At 42.6% G+C, this 23689-nt stretch overlaps 1 protein-coding gene across 3 annotated transcripts in view; it reads left to right on the top strand.

The window, feature by feature from the left end:
- Positions 1-23689, top strand: part of drg2 (developmentally regulated GTP binding protein 2) — a 38601-nt gene that overhangs the window by 10110 nt on the left and 4802 nt on the right. Inside the window, exons 4-11 of one of the 3 annotated variants that reach the window (XM_068003094.1) lie at positions 1518-1578; positions 2910-3000; positions 3750-3822; positions 6025-6115; positions 13277-13374; positions 15115-15191; positions 19113-19201; positions 19292-19350. In XM_068003094.1, the coding sequence (XP_067859195.1) occupies positions 1518-1578; positions 2910-3000; positions 3750-3822; positions 6025-6115; positions 13277-13374; positions 15115-15191; positions 19113-19201; positions 19292-19350 (639 nt within the window). Of the gene's footprint in view, positions 1-1517; positions 1579-2909; positions 3001-3749; positions 3823-6024; positions 6116-7310; positions 7364-13276; positions 13375-15114; positions 15192-19112; positions 19202-19291; positions 19351-23689 lie in introns of all 3 variants that reach the window. The other 2 variants (XM_068003095.1, XM_068003096.1) reach the window with 2 other exon arrangements.

The raw sequence follows: 23689 nt of genomic DNA, 5'->3' as shown, positions 1-23689 counted from the left end.
TACTTTTGTATTTTATGCAAAAATACCATTTGCTTTTTTTAACGGCCTTCTCAACTTGTCCTGCCACCTTCAAAGATTTGTGTATGTGCACCCCCAGGTCTCTCTGTTCCTGCACCTCCTTTAAAATTGCACCATTTAGTTTATGTTTCCGCTTCTCATTCTTCCTACCAGAATGCATCACTTCACACTTCTTTACATTACATTAAATTTCATCTGCCATGTGTCTGCCTATTTCACCAGTTTGTCAATGTCCTCCTGAAGTCTGTTACTATCCTCCTCATTGTTTACTACATTTCCGAATTTCGTGTCATCTGCATACTTGGAAATTATACCCTCTATACCCAAGTCCAACTCATTAATCTATATCAAAAAGAACAGTGGTCCTAATATTGACCACTGTATATTTCCCTCAAGTCTGAAAAACAACCGTTCACCATTACACTCTGCTTTCTGCCCCCTAGCCAATTTTGTATCCATGCTGCCACTGTCCCTTCAATCCCATGGGCATTAATTTTGCTAACAAGTATGGCGCTTTATCAGATGCCTTTTGAAAGTCCATATACACAACATCAACCACACTACCCTCATCAAAGAACTCAATCAAGTTAGTCAAACACTATTTTCCTTTAACAAACCCGTGCTGACTTTCATTTATTAGCCCATACTTTTCCAAGTGCCAGTTTATTTTGTCCTGGATTGTTGTCTCTTAAAGTTTCCCCACAACCGACGTTAGACTGACTGGCCTGCAGTTGTCGGGTTTATCCCTCTCCCCTTTTTTGAACAGTGGTGTAACATTGCAATCCTCCAGTCGTCCAGCACCATCCCCCTATCCAAGGAGGATTGGAAGATTGTGGCCAGAGCCTCCGCAATTTCCACCCTTCCCTCAGTAACCTAAGATGCAACACACCTGGATTGGGTGACTTTTTTACTTTAAATACTGCCAATCTTTTAAGCACCTCCTCTTGATTTATTTTTATCCCATCCAATCACGCTACTACCTTCTCTAGTGAAGATGGATGCGAAGTATTCATTTAGTACCTCAGCCATGCTGTCTGCCATGCTTCCTTTTACGACCCTTTTACTATTTATATGTTTATAAAAGACTTTTGGATTCCCTTTTTTAGAACTCCTCTGTACTTTCTGTATTCAGCCTGGTTCTCTACTGTATTGTGAACCTTACATTCATCATAAGCCTCCCTTTTCTGTTTCGTGGAAGTTGGGAACTTCCTTATCCGGGGGCGGTGGGGAGATTGGGATAGAGAGTCATCATGAGATATGCAAGCAGTCATAGAATCGAGTGGGCATGGAGTCTGGAGCAGAACCTCCAGTGCTGCATATTGGCTGCCATCTGTGTTAGTTTGTGATGCAGGAAACCCCAATAGACATTAAATACCTAAAAAAAAAAATTAAGAAACTTTGCATCCATGAGCCATAAAATGAAACTATTGTGAACAGATTTTTATTTGCTTTAAAAATAGGGATAAAATGAATTATAATGTCATTTTTTTCTAATGCAGTATAAAGGAGCTAACATTCAGCTTTTGGATCTGCCTGGTATCATTGAAGGAGCAGCACAAGGTTTGTACATGTCTTTGTTCAGTTGGAATGGGTTTTATAATAATTGCTTCGGAAAGGCTTGAATGTTGGGCTGTCCATGAGAAAGTCTGTGTTCAAAGTCCTCGGGCTCAATATTGAAATGGTGGCGGGATGGCAGTGGGGAAGTGAAGGTGCGCTTGGCAAACCCGAATTTTAAACAAAACTTACTTTTTCCGATGCAATCACGATGTAATTGGTGGTGTTTAAAGTTGTTGCTGGGTTTCGTGCCTGGCAGCCAGCCTGATTGACAGGCTGGCTGCTGACAGGAGCTGCAACGCCGGGGGTGGTGGGGGGGGGGGGGGGAAGCGGTGGGGGGGGGGGGGGAAGCGGTGGTGGAGGAGAGAAAGAGAGAGACGTCATCTGGCGCTGGAACAGAGTGGAGGGTGCTGAAGGTGGGGTGGGGGGGGGGGAGGGGGAGGGGAGAGGGGGGCATCGGTGGAAAGGTAGGTTTACTTTGTTTTTTAACTTTGTGCAATGGTTTTTTGTTTAACTTAGTTTGTTTTAGCCTAAGCCATGGGAAAGCCACCCGGGTAAGTTTAAAATCGTTTTAACTATCTACTATGTCAGAAATAAAGTACCTTAAGTGCCTCAATGAGGTATATTTGGTTCTTTAACTATCATCCCGCCGGCGGGGCATCCGCATTTGGGAAGCGCACGCGCACACAAGCGAATCTGTAGGAAACCCGGAAGTCAGCGGGTTGGGGCTGGCTTCCTCACCCGCTCGGAATTTTCCCGATTTTCACAGCCCCAACACACCCCAATTTGATTTGAAAATCGGGGCCCTAATCTCAGTTTTGCACTCGGTCTTCCTCTAGACTAGTGGGATTGGAGGAAAGAGGCCGTGGGAAAGTTCTGTGGAAGGGTGGCGCCTCTTTCCACATGATGGGTATGGGCCTTGTAGCAAGTTGACTAAAGGTCAGTGTCAGCAGTATCCATAGAAATGCCTGGTTGGACCACCTTGTTGTCCTGACCCCTGGAAATATGGATAATGTGGGTGCGGGAGACTATACATTCCCCACAGTAGGATAGTGACTACGCTTCAAAAGAATTTTGTTGTCTGTGAATCACTTTGGGGCATTTGAAGTCGTGAAAGGCACTATATAAATGAAAATTTGTCGTTCTTATGACATATTGCCTTTTCTCTCTCCTCTCCACTTCCTCTTGAAAATAAACTTGTAGAACACTCACTCATTCAAATTTCAGGAAATACAATAAGGAAATTACTAATCAAGTTTTTCCCAGCACAAGTTTGTATTTGGAACTTTACCTGGAGTGACAGATTGCTAAAATTTTTTTTTTGAAATCTAATACAGGTAAAGGTCGTGGTCGCCAGGTGATTGCAGTTGCTAGGACAGCAGACGTTGTAATAATGATGCTGGATGCAACAAAGGGTGATGTGCAGAGGTGTGTGGACACAAGATTGTTAACTCATTATTTTAAATGTCGGAAGTCAGTGGTTTTAAAAAGGACAAAAAAAATTGCTGGAAATACAACATGTTAGTGGACTGTGAAAAGAGAAAAGATAGATTAATGGTTCAGGTATTGATACCAGTTGAAACACACACTGCTCCTTCGGTTGAATTCAGATGATTCAGCACAGATCAGAGATTGAACTTTGGGACCTTTTGTCTGTATGGCTTAGTACATCATCAAATGGTTAATTTACCCACTAGCTATTGCATATATCTTGAATTTGAACATCTCTATTACTAATCTTGCTGTTTGAATAACACAGCCGGTGGTTGTATTTTAACATTAGCCGATCCCAACTCACTTGCCGATAACAGCTTTGTGATTTGCAAAACTTGAGTTGAACCTGATCTGCAGTTGAACGTAAGAATGCTAGAAGCTATCTACAGAGTCTGTTTTCCCGTTAGTTTCTCTGCATAACAACAGTCGCTATAATTCAAAAAGTACTTCGTTGGGGAATCCTCGGGTTGTGAAAGGCACTATATAAATGCAAGTTCGTTCTTTTCACCTTTTATCATTTCTGTCTCGCTCGTGCTCGCCCTCTTGCGGTCGGGCACTCCCTTACTGCTGTTGGAATCGGATTGGCTAATTTGTATATTGATACAAAAAGCTATACTTGCTTTAAACTCTGTTTTCTGATATTAAGGAGTGAACTTAAACTGTGGTTCCTATTTTCATTCTAGGAACTTACTGGAAAAGGAGTTGGAGTCTGTAGGAATCAGATTAAACAAGCCTAAACCCAATATTTATTTCAAGGTGAGGGCTGTCGTGTTATCTGGAGTTGAGCTGCAGTTGATGAATGCGGCCTAATCAGTTTGAGCTCTGAATTTTAAATCCTGTAAATGTTTCCTATCTTCTACTTGTATTTACAGGGGATTGCTAACGTCTTTCTCACTTGCTGTGTGATTTTAGAAACTGGATTTTAACCCCTCCTCACTGTTTTTGCCTCTTGTGAAATGCTTTGGGTTGTTTTATTGAATTAAATATGCAATATAAATACAAGTTATATTCTTTCAGTTTAGCATTCTAACTCTGAAGGATGGGAAGGCTTCTATTTACCACTTTAGCTCATCTCTTAGGAAGATCTCAAAATGGTACAGTTACAATGAATTACTTTGAGGTGGAGTGCCTGGCCGCTGGAGGCGGAGTGCCTAAACTCCACCTGAGCACCCTCCGCACTTATGTGGCTGAGATTGGAAATTGTGCATCATGATGGCTCCAACACCAAAAATTGTCAAAAATTCAGTACCACCGGGGTACCCCCACAATCATGATTTGTATTGTTATATAGAGTAACACATAATGTGCATTGTATTTGACTTAGTGCCAAACATCAAACCCCATATCTTCTCAATCACTGAAACCCTCATGCCCACTAGAATCCATACCTGCAGTACTGCTGACAAAAAAGAGCAAAGCAAAAATGCACCCACCCCCAACATAAAACAATTTTCAGAGACAGCAGAAAAATCCATGCATAGGAGTATAATTGGGGGATAACTAGAAACCAGATTGTGTAATGGAGGTATTGAGAAGCCTGACATTATCTCAACTGTGTGTTAACACAACAGCTTGCATTTATGTCGTTTCTGTCCCAGGGCATTTAACACAGTTGGAAAAGGAGTAGATGCTTCTTCATCCCCCCACCACTGCTGAAACCCTTATTCATGCCTTTGTCACTACTAGATATGATTTCTCCAACACCCTTCTTGTTGACCCCTTCACCTCCATAAACTCCAAAATTTCTCTGCTGGTTTCATGCCCCATAGCAAGGCCCGTTCGAGCATCACCCTCCATGCTACATTGGCTCTCTGTTCCCCAGTGCATTGAATATGTAGATAAGGAAGATCCTCTTCCTTATCTACATATCCTCCATGACCTCACCCCAACCAACACCCACAACCTTCTACAGCCTAATGTCCCCGTCCATACCCTTTGCATCTCTGTCGCTAGCCTTGTGTACATCCTGCCCTTTCTCCACTCTAGTATTGGTGGCAGAGCCTTCAGCCATTTCACACTTGCTTTCTGGAACTTCGACCCTAAATCACTCCACCTCTGCACCTCTTCGTCTGCCTTTAAAAGCCTTCTCAAACCCCATCATTCCAACAAGGTTTTGGTCATCTCTCCTAACCTTCCACTAAAGCTTGGCATCAGTACTGCAAGTATGGATTTCCGTTTGTTCTTGCATTCCAAGTAGCACATTTTAGGTCCGTGAAAATGGTCACACACTGGCATTCTGGATCCAGTGTCTTCTGTTTAGGGATGTCCAACGTTTTGCAAATCCCCAAACATTAAAAAAAGTCAGACTTCCCCCATATGCACACAAAGCAAGACCACCCCCAGACACAGAAAAGTAAGACCCTCGTGTACACAAAATTCAAATCTTCCCTGTTCTACTCCCTTTTCCCCTATCCTTCCCTTCTCCCAAATCTTAAATTCTGCAAAGCTTCAGCTCTTTAAACTGCTAGGCTGGAGGAATGCTCTCTGGTCTCTAACCACCAAACAGGAAGCAACCTTGTTGCATTGTCCATGCCCAGGGAGTATGCAGGACTGAACTGAGCCATTCATCTGGCCCCAGCTGCTTATCCCCTAAGTCAACAAGCTAATATCGACTCTGGTTAGTTTCATTAAGAACTGAGAGGAGCGTGCAGACTGGCTTTGGTCCAAGAATGTCGTGTTGGACACTCGTTCTGTCATACACATTCTTAACCTTATTATTCCTACATTACAACAGTGACTACATCTCAAAATTACTTAATTGTCTGTAAAGCGCTTTAGGACATCCTGAGGCGGTGAAAGGCACTATAGAAATGCAAGTCTTTTTTTCTTTAACCACATTGGCTAAAATGCATTTTGTACTAGAACGAACTCAGAGTGGCATTAATACAGTTTTTTTTTAATTGTTATGCATTTTCAGACAGGTTTTGTTTCTCTTATATTGCTTTTTTTTTCTTTCAGCCAAAGAAAGGTGGTGGGATCTCTTTCAACTCGACAGTTACACTGACTCAATGTTCTGAAAAACTAGTACAGCTTATCTTGCATGAATACAGTATCCTTTGCCATGCTGGGGAAAAAAGCAGAGTATTAAGCCTTCCTGTGAATGCAGCAACTCTGCGCACTTGTATAGCACCTTCAATTTGAAAAACGTCCCACGGCGCTTTACAGGCGTAATGGCACAAAATGGACACCAAGTCAAAGAAGAAAATATTAGAAGTGTGAGCTTGGCCAAAGAAATGTGTTTCTAGGAGGGTCCTAAAGAAGGAGAGTGAGGCAGAGAGGTTTAGGGGGGGAATTTGAGTGTGAGGACCAGTTGGCTGAAGGTACAGCTGCCAGTGGTAGAACAAAGCAAGGAGGGGATGCAGGGAAAGGAGGGGTTTGTAGCACTGGGGAAGATCAGAGATATGAGGGGTTAGGGTAAAGCCATGGATGGATTTAAACACAAGGAAGAGAATTTGAAAATGTTGCTGCCAGCATTCTTGCTTAGAAAGCAAGAAAGACTTGCATGTAAATAGCGCCTTTCACAACCTCTGGAAGTCCCAAAACGCTTTACAACCAATGAGGTACTTTTTGAAGTATAGTCACTGTTGTAATCTAGGAAACGTGGCCACCAATTTGCACACAGCAAGATCCTACAAATGGCAATTAAATAAATGACTAGATCATCTGTTTTTAGGTGTTAATTGAAGGATATATATTGGCCAGGATGCCGGAAGAACTGCCCCGCTCTACTTCGAATAGTACCCACCTGAGAGGGCAGACGGGACCTTGGTTTAACATCCCATTCAAAAGATGGCACCTCTGACAGTGCAGCACTCCCTCACTGAAGTGTCAGCCGAGATTATGTGCTCAAATCTCTAGAGTAGGGCTTGAACCCATGAGCTCTGACTCAGAGGTGAGAGTGCTACTGCTCAGCCATGGTTGACACCAAGGCTGACATTTGCAGGAGAGCTCTAGTTATTGTTAAAAAAAAATGCCATTCCATTCAATCACCATAACGCTTTCAGATTTTTTTTTTGTGCCTCTTCCACCTTCTCCCTGAAAATGAAGCATAAGTGAATTAGCTGGCCCAATAATTGATTCACTAGCTAAGACCAGACCATCGGTGTTTGAATACTACTCTCGGCAGAATCCAAGTGCCTAAGTTGGAAATTATCTTAACAGTGCCTAATGTGGTGGGCCAGATTTGAGTGGTTGAGGTGGGGGTGAAAAGATTTTAAACTTTTCAATTTTTGTTTGCTCCTTAGATTCTTGGTTCAATCTGGAGAGGCACAGAACAAATTCTTTTTTTTAAATCAAGGTAAGGGATTTTAGTGCTGGGGGAATTGAACTTTTCCCATTTCAGGCACCCATTATGAAGCACTCCCAAGTCAGGTATAGCAGTCAGATTCAACATAAAGCTCCCTGTGCTCACCCCCCATCAACATGTCTCAACTACAAACTCAAGAGCTCACCTACTGTACCAGTATGACATTTCTTTTTCATTTTCCATCCCAGCCTTCCTATGGTCTCTCTGAAGGAGATTGCCAATCATAGTCTATTTCTGCTTGAAAACAAATTATCTAGTAAAATAGCACAGTAAGTGTTTTCGCATGATTTCAATTCAAATTAAGAGTAGTAAACTTCAGTGGCCATTAAAGTGCTGTCCAAACTCACTGCACATAGACTTGTTCAGCCAGCAAACACAGGAGACTTTCAGTACGTGGAACGTATAGTGCAGAAACAGGCCATTCGGCCCAACAGGTCTATGCCGGTGTTTATGCTCCACACGAACCTCCTCCCACCCTACTTCATCTAACTCTACCAGGATGTCCTTCTATTCCTTTCTCATTTATGTGTTTATCTAGCTTCCCCCGAAATGCATCTATGCTATTCGCCTCAACTGCTACTTGTAGTGAGTTCCACACTCTGGGTAAAGAAGTTTCTCCTGAATTCCCTATTGGATTTATTAGTGACTATCTTATTTATGGCCCCTAGTTCTAGTCTCCCCCGCAAGTGGAAACATCTTCTCCACCTCTATCCTATCATAGAAATTTACGGCACAGAAGGAGACCATTCAGCCCATCGTGTCTGTGCTGGCCAAAAAAAGAGCTATCCAGCCTAATCCCACTTTCTAGCACTTGTTCCATAGCCTTGTAGATTCCGGCACCTCAAGTGCACACCCAAATACCCTTTAAATGCGATGTGGGTTTCTGCCTCTATCTCCCTTTCAAGCAGTGAGTTCCAGACCCCCACCATCCTCCGTGTGAAAAAAATTCTCCTTAACTCCCCTCTAATCCTTCTACCAATTACTTTAAATCTATGCCCCTGGTTATTGACCCCTCTGCCATTGGTCCTTCCTATCCACTCTATCTCGGCCCCTCATAATTTTATACACCTCATTTAAATCTCCCCTCAGCCTCTCTGTTCCAAAGAAAACAAACCCAGCCTATCCCATCTTTTCTCATAGCTAAAATTCTCCAGCCCTGGTGACATCCTCGTAAATCTCCTCTGTAACCTCTCTAGTGCAATCACATCTTGTAATGTGGTGACTAGAACTGTACGCAGTACTCTAGCTGTGGCCTAACTAGTGTTTTATACAATTTTAGCATAACCTCCCCGCTCTTATGTTCTGTGCCTCATCTAATAAAGGAAAGTATCCCGTATGCTGCCGTAACCACCGTATCCGCCTGTCCTGCTACCTTCAGGGATCTGTGGACATGCACTCCAAGGTCTCTTTGTTCCCAACGCTTCTCAGTATCCTCCCATTTATTATGTATTCCCTTGACTTGTTTGCCCTCCCCAAATGCATTACCTCACACGTCTCTGGATTGAATTCCATTTGCCACTTTTCTGCCTACCTGACCAGTCCATTGACATCTTCCTGCAGACTACAGCTTCCTTCCTCACTATCAACCACTCGGCCAATTTTTGTATCATCTGCAGACTTCTTAATCATGTCCCCTACATTTAAGTCTAAATTGTTGATATACTACAAAAAGCAAGGGACCTAATACTGAGCCCTGTGGAACCCCATTGGAAACAGCCTTCCAGTCACATAAACACCTGTCGAGCATTACCCTTTGCTTTCTGCCACTGAGCCAATTTTGGATCCAACTTGCCATTTTCCCTTGGATCCCATGGGCTTTTACTTTTCTGACCAGTCTGCCATGTGGGACCTTTTCAAAAGCCTTGCTAAAATCCATGTAGACTACATCAAATGTGCTACCCTCATCGACCTCCTTGTTACCTGCTCAAAAAATTCAATCAAGTTAGTCAGACACGACTTTCCCTTGGTCCTTGACTGTCCTTGATTAATCCGTGCCTTTCTAAATGATGATTAATTCTGTTCCTCAGAATTGTTTCCAGTAATTTGCCTACCACTGAGGTTAGGCTGACTGGCCTGTAATTACTTGGTCTATCCCTTTCTCCCTTCTTAAACAACAGTACGACGCTAGCAGTCCTCCAGTCCTCTGGCACCACGCCTGTAGCCAGAGAGGATTGGAAAATGATGGTCAGAGCCTCTGCTATTTCCTTCCTTGCTTCCCTTAATAGCCTGGGATACATTTCATCCAGGTCTGGTGATTTATCTACTTTCAAAGATGCTAAACCCCTTAACATTACCTCTCTCACTGTGTTTATCCCATCCAATATTTCACATTCCTCCTTAACTACAATGTTTGCATCGTCTCCCTCTTTCGTGAAGACAGATGCAAAGTATTCATTAAGAACCGTACCCACGTCTTCTGCCTCCACACATAGGTTACCTTTTTGGTCTCTAATAGGCCCTACTCTTTCTTTAGTTATCCTCTTGCTCTTTATGTATTTATAAAACCTCTTTGGACTTTCCTTGATTTTACTTGACAATATTTTTTCATGCCCCCTATTTGTTTTCTTAATTTCCTTTTTAATTTCACCCCTGCACTTACTATATTCCTCTAGGCTTTCTGCAATATTGAGCTCTCGGTATCTGACATAAGCTTCCTTTTTTTGCCTTATCCTACCCTATAAGCTTAATGACATCCAGGGGGCTCTAGATTTAGCATTCCCACCCTTTTTCTTTGTGGGAATATATTTGTTCTGAACCCTTACTGTCTCCTCCTTGAATGCCTCCCACTGCTGTGACACTGATTTATCTTCAAGTAGCTGTTTCCAGTCCACTTTTGCCAAATCACATCACAGCTTTGTAAAATTGGCCTTACCCCACTTGAGAACTTTTACTTCTGGTCTATCTTTGTCCTTTTCCATAACTACACTAAATCTAACTGAATTATGATCACTACCACAAAAATGCTCTCCCACTGATACCCCTTCCACCAGCCCAACTTCATTCCCTAAAACTAAGTCCAGAACTGCCCCGTCTCTTGTTGGGCTTGCTATGTACTGGCTTAAAAAAAGTTCTCCTATCAAACCCTTTCATAATCTAAAAGACCTCTATCAGGTCAACCCTCAGTCTTTTTTCCAGAGAAAAGAGATTCAGCTGGCTCAATATTTTCTGATAGGTATAACCTCTCAGTTCTGGTATCACCCTAGTAAATCTTTTTTGCACCTTCTCCAGTGCCTCTCTATCCTTTTATAATATGGAGACCAGAACTGTTCACAGACTCCCAAATATGGTCTAACCAAGGTTCTATACATGTTTAGCATAACTTCTCTGCTTTTCAATTCTATCCCTCTAGAAATGAACCCCAGTGCTTGGTTTGCTTTTATTATACAAAGCCCTGATTGGACCACACCTGGAGTACTGGGTTCAGTTCTGGGCACCGCATCTTAGGAAGGATATATTGGCCTTGGAGGGAGTGCAGGGTAGATTTACTAGAATCATACCTGGACTCCAAGGGTTAAATTAGGAAGAGAGATTACACAAACTAGGATTGTATTCCCTGGAATTTAGAAGATTGAGGGGTGAGCTGATCGAAGTTTTCACGATATTATGGGGAACTGATAGGGTAGGTAGAGAGAAACTATTTCCGCTGGTTGGGGAGTCTAGGACTAGGGGAAATAGCCTAAATATTAGGGCCAGGACTTTCAGGAGTGAAGTTAGGAAGCACTTCTACACGCAAAGGGTGGTAGAAGTTTGGAACTCTCTTCCGCAAACGGCAGTTGATGCTAGCTCAATTGTTAATTTTAAATCTGAGATTGATAGATTTTTATTAACCAAAGGTATTAAGGGATATGGGGCTAAGGCGGTTATATGGAGTTAGGTCACAGATCAGCCATGATCTCATTGAATGACGGAACAGGCTTGAGGGGCTAAATGGCCTACTCCTGTTCCAGTGTCATGGCCTTATTAAACTTTGTGATTTGTGTATCTGTACCCTGAGATCCCTTTGCTCCTCTACCCAACTCTTATTATCCAAGCAGTATTTTGCCCTCTTATTCTTCCTGCTAAAATGTAATACCTCACACCTATATTGAAATTCATTTGCCAATTACCCACCCATTCTGCAAGTTTATTAATGTCTTCCTGTATTTTATCGCAGTCCTCCTCGGTATTAACTATACCTTCCAATTTGTTGTCGTCTGCAAATTTGGAAATTGTACTTCCAATTCCCTAGTCCAAATCATTTATGTAAATGGTGAACAACAGTGGTCCCATTGTAGCCAGCTTGCTATCCATTCTGCTACTTGTCCCCTGACTCCACACGTTCTGATCTTAGTCTTGAATCTACTGTGCAGTACCTTATCAAAGGTCTTTTGAAAATCCAAATATATTACATCTGCTACATTACCCTTGCCTACCTTTTCTGTTACTTCAAAGAATTCCATAAGGTTGGTCAAGCATGACCATACCAGTCTGGAAAGACTAAACTCAATGGGGCAGATTTTCCTCTGTTATTGTATCCAAATGCACCAGAAGTGCACTCCAATGGGGTGTACCTGAACTCTCACTTATTCCTGGGTTCAAGTAATTTGATCAGTGGGCGTGTACTGGGTGCATATTTCATTTTATCTTTGGGCATAGTGGTTTTGTGGCTGCAAAGTTGGGCAATTTTTTTTCTTTACTGTAATACTGCCAATACACCCTATTAGAACCTTTCATAATTTTAAAAACTTGGTGCCATACTTGGGTCAAATGCTGCCTAGAATCTGAGAGGTTATTATTGGAACAAAGTATAAATGATGTCATTTGACCTTCAATATGATTTGAATACGAACCTCTTTGAGGTGCAACCAAATGTAATCGCCTTACCTTCAAGCAGAAGTTGCTGCACAGCCACAATCGGGGAAGAGGTTCAACGCAAGGGGTTTTTTCCTCTGCTTTCTCCCCCCAAAATATGCACACGTGGAGTGCAATGCAGAGGAAAATTGGCCTTCATAGCAACGTGAATGCAGTGACTGGATTACATCAAAGTAACATTTTTAACATTTTTTTTATTGAAAGAATTTTTAAAAATCTTGCAATCAACTCATGAATAAAATTTTCTTTACATTAATCTTTCATTTTGAAAATCATTCCAATTGTGGATGTGTAAAATTTGGGCTTCACAGCAATTTTGGAAGTTGGCTCCTGATTCGATCTTCCTCCCTGAACAATGTAACTTTTATTTTGCAAGCTGTTTATGAAAACACTGTGTGGGCAGTGTCTGTTTTTGGTAAGCGTTGACTCATTGGGCGATTTTCAACATTTGCCTGTCTCAGGCGGACGGCGCAATCATATTGCCTGACCAATACCTGTCACCTGGGGCCTGAATTATTTTTGAGTTCGGGCCTCATTTGCATTGGGTTAACAAGCTGCCGAGTGCAGAGAGCTCTGACAGGCAGCTCGCCAATCAGTGAGGCAGCAAATCTGGCGGCTCCATAATGGAGGGAAGCCAGAAGAAGGCTGTAAAAGATGGGGGAGGAACTCCAGGGGGAGGCCCACAGAACAGCTGGCAGCAGGTCACATGATTCCTACTCCTCCCAGCCCCACAAAAATATACGGAAAAATCGTTAGTGGCTGTTTTGTGAGCGGTCTCCATCGTCCCTCGTATGCTCTGCCAATTTGCACTGAAAATGGCACAGGGTCCTCCAACTGGTGTGGGATTCCAATTTGCATATTTAAGTAGGCTCCTGCCTGTTTTGTGCAGGACTGCTGGCTGCCCATTTGCAGGCTCGCCTGAAGGTGGTGTTGGGAATGACTTGGGTGGCCAAGGAGCGGGCCACTTTAAAAAAAAAAGGCAGCAATTGAAAGTTGCCTTCAATGAAGCATAAATTAGAAGAATTTTTTTATCCTTAATATTTTCCATCCCAGAAATCTTCAATGCAGAAGTTCTCTTCAGGGAAGATGCAACTCCTGATGAATTTATAGACGTGTTAGTTGGAAACCGTGTGCACATGCCTTGTCTTTATGTAAGTTAGACTCGAACAATCTCTTGATTGGCAACCTTTGATGTAGTACTTAAACAGAATGTTTTTTTTTTAACTTTGATCAGCAATCAAGGTGTACAAGGAAGGTAATGTGAAAATAAAGATTTTCACTGAAGAATGGAAATGCATATGTTGGTGCTGAACACCTCAGATGTAGAACAGGTGCCTGTACACCTGCAAAAGATGAGTCGAGCAGGGGCCAGGCACATTCCTGCACAAGTAATGAGGACAAGTCCTTCACTGTAGTTGTAGGCCCCCAAGTGGCCAATTACAATCTCCATAGCAATTACGTGACATGGGAAAATAACATGAGGGGACCCAGGTCTCTGGAGAGCAAATATCCTCATTCGTGTAAAGTCTTGGATCATGTACCCTCTCGGCCTTTTCTTCATGAGAACAATCTGCCTGACTTATTTGAGTCTGAGAATCATCCATGTTGCTTTTGAACCCTCTGCAATAGCAAGATCCTTTTCAAAGCTAGGTGCTCTAAACTTGATCAGAAACAACATTTTAAAAAGTAAAATGCATCAGCAAAATATGAGCCACTTTAGGAAGGATGTGAAGGCCTTAGACAGGGTGCAGAAGAGATTTACTAGTATGGTTCCCGGGATGAAGGACTTCAGTCACATGGATAGATTGGAGAAGCTGGGTGTGTTCTCAGAACAGAGAAGGTTGAGAGGAGATTTGATTGAGGTGTACAAAATCATGAGGGGCCTAGACAGAGTAGATAGAAACTCTTCCCATTGGCGGAAGGGTCGAGAACCAGAGGACGCAGATTTAAGGTGATTGGCAAAAGAACCAAAGGCGACATGAGGAAAAAAAATTTTACGCAGCGAGTTGTTATGATCTGCAATGCACTGCCTGAAAGGGTGGTGGAGGCAGATTCAGTTGTGGCTTTCAAAAGGGAATTGGAGAAGTACTTGAAGGGAAAAAATGTGCAGGGCTATGGGGAAAGGGCGGGGGAGTGGGACTAACTGGATTGCTCTTGCAAAGAGCTGGCATGGGCTCGACGGGCCGAATGGACTCCTGTGCTGTAACCATTCTCTCCTATAATTGTGAAGCCACCAGATTGTCACTTGAATACATATTTGTAAACTATCATTGACAGTAAGCTCCCCCCTGTGCATTAAAGGTGTCATCCAACACATTTTTGCAATGTTTCACTGTTCTGCTCAGCATTATTGCCTCTGTGAGTTTGTGCAGTAGGTGTCGCCAACCATCATATATTCTCATGACAGTGGAGCTTTAATGACCCCAAGCTCCTGATCACTATCCAGAGATTTCTGCTAAAAGGTGCATATGTATAAGTGTTGGATAAGGACAGGATTGGGCTCAGCTGTGATGCCATCTATGGTGACTACCCTGCCAACACACATTGTCTAGGTTCACGAATGAGAGCGCTATACAGGACAGGTTTTGGTACCTGTGGATCTCTATCGCAACAGATCATGAAAGGAACAGCACAATTACTCTGGAAAAATGAGAGTTATGTAGGTGAGAGGAGATTTTGTTAAGATGTTTATGTCTACTTTAGTAATCAAATTATTGTTTATGCAGATTTTATTCAAACTTCATAAATACTTAATCCCTACCCTGCTGAATAACAGCATCTCTGTACAGTTACAGAGAAAGTAATCCTTGCCTGGCTGTAATTTATCTGTGAATACTTAATGTATTTCCATATTTTCAATCATACAGTATTTTTTTTGCCCATTAAAAAAGGTTTACAATAAAATTGATCAGATCTCTTTGGAGGAGGTGGACCGTCTGGCCAGGGAGCCTCACAGTGTAGTCATTAGGTAAGCCTTTTACACAGATCCTATTGAAGTCCTGTAAAATGTTCATTCTTTTTCATTTCAAATGTGGAGGTGCATGCTGTACAGAAATAAAAACCCATGTTTACTTGTTTGCTGAATGGAATGAAAGCAGTGAGTATGGTTAGGTTTCATTGAACTGCTGTAAGAAAAGGTGAAATGGGAAATGTGTGACAGTTTCTTGTACCTAGTTCTCCCTCTTTCTTCCAGTATTCTTCTCCTCCCCCCCCCCCCCCCCCCCCCCCCGCCCCCGCCTGCCTGCCCGCTTTCTCCTGAAAGCATTAACTCCCTGTAGTTGTACAGGTGCTGGTCACCCACTGAAGCCTTATCCAACGAGACATTCTTTTGGTGTGAGCTTGGATAGTGACGTTAACAGGCTGTGGAGGGTCATCATAGCCAACTCCGATCCTGTACTCACCAGACATTTATAGGTGTGCTTCAGCAGAAGTCACAGGATAGCAATCAGCAGCTGGAGGCCTGGCCGATATCTCACTTCCTTAAAACAAAATACTGCGGATGCTGGAAATCTGAAATAAAAGCAGAAAATGTTGGAAACACGCAGCAGGTCAGGGAACATCTGAGAGAGAGGAAGGTAGGGTTAACGTTTCAGATCAGTGACTTTTCAGCAAAACCCTGGGAGTGGGACGAAATTGAAGTGGCAAGTGACCGGAAGCTCATAGTCACATGTGCGGACGGAACAGGAGTGTTCAGGAAAGTGAGCATCCAATCTGCGTTTGGCCTCCCCAATGTAAACGAAATTGCATTGTGAGCAGTGAGTACAGTACATGAGGTTGGAAGAAGTACAAGTAAATCATTGTTTCACCCGGAAGGAGTGTTTGGAGCCCAGGATGGAGATATGGGAGGAGGTGAAAGGGCAGGTGTTTGCATAAGGAAGTGCTGGGGGGGTGGGGGGGTGGTAAGGAGAGCAGGTGATGGGGAAGTGGACCAGGGTGTCACTCGGGGAATGATCCCTTCGGAATGCTGAAAGGGGAGGGGAGAGGGATATTTGTTTGTTGGTGGTGTCATGTTGGAGATGGCAGAGGGTGATCCATTGAATACGGGGGCTGAAGTTGAAGACCGGGGGGACCCTATTATGGTTCTGGGAAGGAAGAGAAGGGGTTGAAAGCAGGTGTGCGAAATGGGACAGACAAGGTTGAGGGCCATGTTTACCATTGAGGTCATCAACCTGAAACTTTGTTATTTTGCCTTCTTTGTCTACTGTCTCGCACGTAATAAAAGACTATCCCCTCCAGGGCATCTCTCTCTGCTTCACTTGGAACTATGATGTGGAGATGCCGGTGATGGACTGGGGTTGACAATTGTAAACAATTTTACAACACCAAGTTATAGTCCAACAATTTTATTTTAAATTCACAAGCTTTCGGAGGCCTCAGGAAGGAACTAGATTGAGCATTGACTCTGGATTTATACTATAGCTTCAGCATTGCCTCTTGCTTTGCTTGGCAGATTATTCTGAACATTTACCATCTCTTTGAATAAAAAATATTTCCCTCTTGATCACCATATGCTTATACTTCTTTCATCTTTGCTTACAGCTTTACACTTGAGATCAGTTTTGTTGGTTTCTATGCCATTTGTAGTGCATATATCTGTCTTCTAGCATTGTGACTAAAGCTGAACACAGTTCTTGAGGGTGTCTTTACACTACAACTTTGACATCAGTTTAATCGACTCTAAAGTGTAGTGTAAATCTGGACTTGTCCTGACAAGACTTGAGAAAAATGGTGTGAAACTCCCGTTTGACACCACATGGAGTTTAAATGCAGTGTGGTTTCAAACCAGGTGTAAATTTAACTTCTGGGGAAGGAGCTCTGCAATTATGTAGGCAGAGCTCTCTCCTGAGCAGCAACATTGAAGGTTCATCCAGGCAGTGTAAACAGCGTATTGCTTGGTTCAACCCAAAACAGTAACTGTGGTGTAAATGCATCATAAATATGTGTGGCCAGTGCATTAAAAAAAACTTCAGCGTGGTAGATTTGTATTCCAGTGCTTGGCTGCATAATCTAGCATTCAATTATCTTTTTAAATTACTTCACCACATTGGACATTGAAAACAAATTACTACAAAATGCTGCAGTACAGAGGGATCTGGGTGTCCTCATACATGAAACACAAAAAGTCAACAATACAAGTGCAGCTGGTAATCCGAAAGGCAAACGGAATATTGGCCTTTATTTCTAGGGGGATGGAGTATAAAAGCAGGGAAGTCATGCTACAACTGTACAGTGTGCTAGTGAGACCAAACCTGGAGTACTGCGTACAGTTCTGATGCCCTTATTTAAGGAAAGACGTACTTGCATTGGAGGCAGTTCAGAGAAGGTTCACTAGGTTGATTCCGGGTATGGAAGGGTTATCTTACGAGGAAAGACTGAACAGGTTGGGTCTATACTCATTGGAGTTTAGAAGAATGAGAGGAGATCTTATTGAAACATAGAAGATCCTGAGGGGACTTGATAGGGTAGATGCTGAGGATGTTACCCCTGATGGGGAAATCTAAAACTAGGGGGCATAGTCTCAGAAGGGGTTGCCTGTTTAAGACGGAAATGACTAGGAATTTCTTCTCCTTAGAGGGTGGTGAATCTTTGGAATTGTTTACCCCAAAAAGTTGTGGAGGCTGAGTCATTGAATACGTTCAAGGCTGAGTTAGACAAATTTTTGATCAGCAAGGGAGTCAAAGGATGTGGGGAAAAGGCGGGAAAGTGGATTTGAGGTAAAAAATCAGATCAGCCATGATCTCATTGAATGGCGGGGCAGGCTCAAGGGGCCGAATGGCCTACTCCTGCTCCTATATCTTATGATTTTATGGTCTAAAACAATGGGTCCACTATTACTCTCGGGTCCCTTTGTCTTCCTCTGTTAATTCAATTTCACTTGTACACTTGAACTGTGGGCGAGCAGAGAGATTTAGGGGTCCAAGAACAGAAATCACAAAGCTAGTGGACAGATACAAAAAATAATTAAAAAGGCTAATGGAATATTGGCCTTTATCTCAAGGGAGTTGGAATACAAAGGGGTGGAAGTTATGTTAGTTATATAAAGTTCTGGTTAGACCCCATTTAGTTCATTGTTCAGTTCTGGGCACCGCACCTCAGGAAGGATATACTAGCCTTGGAGGAGGTGCAGTGCAGATTCACCAGAATGATACCGGGGCTAAAAGGATTAAATTATGAGGACAGGTTGCATAGAGTAGGCTTCTATTCCCTTGTGTATAGAAGATTAAGGGGTGATGTAATTGAGGTTTTTAAGATGATTGGAGGAGTTAATGGAGTAGATAGAGAGAAACTATTTCCTCTGGTGGGGGAGTCCAGAACAAGGGGGCATAACTTCAAAATTTGAGCGAGGCTGTTCAAGGGTGATGTCAGGAAGCACTTCTTCACATAAAGGGTAATGGAAATCTGGAACTCACTCCCCCAAAAAGCTGCTACGGCTGGGGGTCAATTGAAAATGTCAAAACTGAGCGATAGATTTTTGTTAGGCAAGGGTATTAAGGATTAGAGAACCAAGGCGTGTCGATGGAGTTAAGATACAGATCTAATGGAATGGCGGAATAGGCTCCAGGGGCTGAATGGCCTCCTGTTACTGTGTTCCTCAATCGCCCACATTTTTGAGCTTTTGAAATATTTCTCAGTGTAAAATTTTACTTGTCATGTGGCTTCCCAATTGTACAACAATTATATAACAATTTAAATCTTGCTGTATTCTCTCTCCACCACTCCCAATTCCATGTGATGCTAACAAATTTTGCCAGTTTACAATTGGTTTTAGTATCTTGGTCACTTGTGTAGATGAGAAGCAGTAGAGGTCCAAGCATGACCCCTTATTTAATTATCAATTCTTGTGATTGCCAGGATGTTTGTCATTTATATCTTGTGTCCATCTCTCTAGCTGTGAGATGAAGCTGAACTTGGACTACCTGCTTGAAATGCTGTGGGAATATCTTGCTCTAACCTGCATCTACACAAAAAAGAGAGGAGGTAGGAGAAGATTCAACACTGAATTACCCCAAGGTTTAAATTTGTGTGGACACATTTCTAATAATGCAATGCAAATTTTGTTTTTAACAGAAAGACCAGATTTTTCAGGCGCTATAATTATGAGAAAATCTGCCTCGGTTGAACATGTGGTAAGAAAATGCATCTTTCTCTCCCCCGCCCCCCCCAATTCCCACTTTTCTAAAACTGTTAATTATTTAGTGTGTGTAATTGCAGCTCAGTTATTGTGCGAAGCTGTGACTTTTTTACGGTCAAGCTGACTCATTTTCCTTTCTGCAATTTTCCCAAGTGGCTGTTTTTCATATGTGGTCCTAGGCAGTGTCAGCAAACTATTCAACCTTGAGGAGCATTACTGCCGAGTTCCATCATATCCTCACCTGATGTCCACACATATGCTCTTCCAGCAGGATGATCCGCCAGCTGGAACCCTGGCAGATTTTCTCCTCCTTAATTCGGGTTGTAGTGGTCTACCGTCAATCTGTTAAGATCAGCTAACTTAGCACAGACCAGGGATTGAGCATGGGAACTTCATGGTCTGAATGAATGAGCTTCTCACTGTCTTTACCCACTAAGCCAACGGGGAAGCACCTCGACTCTTTTTAGTTTCCAAATATAGCTCTCCGTTGGGCTCTGTGTGTATATAGGAATGTACAGGATTTGAAAAGACCATTTTGGTCCACCTGACTGACCCCAGAGCAAAAAGAATACTTTGTTCACTATTATAGTTGTGAACAAAGTATTCTTTTTGCTCTGAGGAAAAACTTTTTTACACAGCAAGTAGTTATAATCTGTAAAACACTGCCTGAAAGGGTGGTAGAAGCAGATTCAATCGTAGCTTTCAAAATGGAATTGGATAAATACTTGAAGGGAAAAAATTTGCAGGGCTACGGGGAAAGAGTGGGAGAATGGGACTAACTAGATTGCTCTTATAAAGAGTCAGTACGAGCTCGATGGGCCGAATGGCTGCCTTCTGTGTTGTAACCATTCTATGATTCTATGATAATTGACTTTCTTGCCAAATGCCTGTCCTACTCCATCTTAAAATTACTGATGTAATCAACCATGACCTCTTTCTTGTGTGGAGCATTCTGACCATTCACCACTGCCTTTGTGAAATAGTTAAATCGGATCTGTTCATTCGCATTCCCTCTTTTGAATTTCATCTTATGGCCCTGTGTTGTTGTTCTTGGGACCATGATGAACATTTTCCCAGGTTTGAAAGTGTCAGTACCTTTTATGGATGTTGAATACCTCAATAAAATCCCCTCTTGTCCTTGTGTAAAAGAACTCGGCTTCTGTAGTCTCTCAAAGCTCAGGTGTCTGATGCCTCACCTTTTCCAATGCTGTGATGTCTGCCCTGTAATATGGTGACCGAAACTGCACACAGTGCTGCAGGTGGGGATAAACCAATGCCCTGTATAGGCTCAGTATCTTGCATTTTTTGTTCTTTTCCATACACTATACAACTGAAGATCCTAGTTGACTTGTTTACCACTGCCACACACTGTGCTGATGGTTTCAACAATCTGTCCACTAATCCCAAATCCCTTTCCTGTGTTGTATCCTGTGGACTAACACTATTTAGTTGATCGTTCCAATGTTTATTTTTCTTCCCTAGTCTCACCTTGCACACATAGGAACAGGAGTTGGCCATTTAGCCCCTCGAGCCTGTTCCGCCATTCAGTGAGATCATGACTGATCTGTGATATAACTCCGTATGTCCACTTTAGCCCTTAAGGTATATCCCTTAATACCTTTTGGTTAATAAAAATCTATCAATTTCAGATTTAAAATTAACAATTGAGCTAGCATCAACTGCTGTTTGCGGAAGAGAGTTCCAAACTTCTACCACCCTTTGCGTGTAGAAGTGTTTCCTAACTTCAGTCCTGAAAGTCCTTGCTCTAATTTTTAGGCTATGTCCCCTAGTCCTCGACTCCCCAACCAGCGGCAATACTTTCTATCTACCCTATCTATGAGTACATTGAATTTAGTTTGCCATTTCTTGACTTAACCTCCCAATTTCTCTAGATCTCTCTGCACCGGATCAGCTGTCTCTTGATTGTTTACATCCGCCACCCCACTCTCATGTTGGTGTCGTCGGCAAATTTTGACCATTTTGTCTCTATCCCCATTTCTAAAATATTGGTATACAACGTGAATAGCAAAGGCCCCAGCAACAACTCACTAGTCACTCCCTGCTACTCTGTCGGAGCTCCGCGCACAACCACCTTTTATCTCCTTTGATCCACTTCAATAACTGTCCACTTCTGTGCTTTTCTACCTATGGACAAGCCTCCTATGTGGCACTGTATCAAAAGCCTTGCTGAACAACGTCCACAGAGTACCGTTTATCTACAAACTCTGATACCATACCACCTCAAAAGTTTGTTAGGCATGATCTTTCTCTTTCCCCTCTTCCTTCCCCCCCCCCCCCCCCCCCCAACAACACCATGCTAATGGAAGTTATGGTATAATTTTCAGGACAGTCCTGTTGCCCATTTTGAAAGATAGGTATTATGTTTCCTTCTCTCCATTCATTTGGTACAACTCACGATTCTATTGGTTGACTAAAAATGCCTACAAGAACGTTAAACAAGTTCTACCTTTACGTGCAAGCCATCTGACCCTGGAGCCTTATCCTCTTTTAGTGGCTTCAACCTTTCCATCACTTCCTGATCAGTAATTACTATTGTCTTCACAATTTCCTCTTCATTTCCTGAAAATCAAGCCTCACTTCCACGAATGTTAACCTGTGAACATCGATACAAAGCAATTGTTCAGGATATCTGTCATTTTCCAGTTGCTCAATACGATTTTCCCGTTGGTGCCTTTCAAGGACTGTTACTTCTTTGACTCTCTGTTTATTCCTTATAGGGTACAGTAGCGTAGCTGTTATGGTCCTGGACTAACAACCCAGAGGTTGAGAGTTCACTTCCCACCATGGCAAATTGAACATAGGAATTGCTAGATGAAAAAAGACCAAGGTCCATCAAGATCACCTTCTACCATCCTGGTAATCCTGTGATACAACAATAGTGGAGTTGTTGACTATTCCTGGCAATCAATCTCTATCAATTAGTCTACAACAGACCCAGACATGAGATGAGGAAAACCCCCCAGTGGTGGAGAGCTTTGGGAACCATAGGTCTAAAGCCACCTGTTGCTCCCAAGAATGCTACATTTATATGTCATGTCTCAAATTATTCATATCCCAAAATATTATTTTCTGAAGTAATCTTATCTAATTTGCATTTGAATGAATCAACATTTTCTGCTTCCACCATCTCCCGACTGAGCCTGTTCCATAGATTGACCACTTGCTCACTGAAATATTGTTTCAGCAGATTAGTTTTGAATTTACCCCCCGATAAGTGCCGGCTGTGTCCTCTAATTTTCCAGTCACTTCAGAATTTTAAGAACAGCAATCATATCACCTCTGAACCTTCTCTTTTCCAGTGAGAACATTCTCAATTTACATAATCGCTCCCGATAATCCAATCCCTCCATCCCAAAAGAACATAAGAAATAGGAGGAGTAGCCCATACGGCCCCTCAAGCCTGCTCCGCCATTCAATACGATCATGGCTGATCTTCGAACTCAACACCACTTTCCCGCCCGATCCCCAAATCCCTCGATTTCCCCTAGAATCCAAAAATCTATCCATCTCAGCCTTAAATATAGTCAACGATTCGGCATCCACAGCCCTCTCGGGTAGAGAATTCCAAAGATTCACAGCCCTCTGAGTGAAGAAATTCCTCTTCATCTCAGTCTTAAATGGCCGACCCCTTATCCTGAGACTATGCCCCCTAGTTCTAGACTCTCCAGCCAGGGAAAACAACCTCTCAGCATCTACCTTGTCAAGCCCCCTCAGAATCTTATGTTTCAATGAGATCACCTCTCATTCTTCTTAACTCCAGAGAATATAGGCCTATTCTACTTAATCTCTCATCATAGGACAACCCTCTCATCCTAGTTGCACTGCCTCCTAAGGTGAGTATAAATGCCGGCCTTGCCAGCGACGCCCACATCCCGTGAACGAATTTTAAAAAAAAAATCCTTTCTTAGATAAGGAAACCAAAATTGTGTACAGTATTCCAGGTGTGGTCCCAGTACAATTGTAGCAAGACTTCCTTACTCTTATACTCCAACACCCTTGCAATAAAGGCCAACATGCCATTCGCCTTCCTAATTGCTTGCAGTACCTGCATGCTAACTTTTTGTGTTTCTTGCATGAGGACACCCAAATCTCTCTGTACACCAACATTTAATAGTTTCTCGCCATTTAAATATTCTGTTTTTCTATTCTTCCAACCAAGGTGAATAACCTCACATTTCCCCACATTATACTCCATCTGCCACCTTCTTGCCCACTCACCTAACCTGTCTGTATTCCTTTGCAGACTCTTTGTGTCCTCCTCATAGCTTACTTTCCCACCTAGCTTTGTATCGTCAGCAAACTTGGAATCATTA

Source organism: Heptranchias perlo, chromosome 22 (genome assembly GCF_035084215.1).
Source record: "Heptranchias perlo isolate sHepPer1 chromosome 22, sHepPer1.hap1, whole genome shotgun sequence".
Classification (NCBI taxonomy): Eukaryota; Metazoa; Chordata; class Chondrichthyes; order Hexanchiformes; family Hexanchidae; genus Heptranchias; species Heptranchias perlo.
The sequence above is the reverse complement of the archived record's forward strand: the minus strand, read 5'-3'. Positions and strand labels throughout refer to the sequence as shown.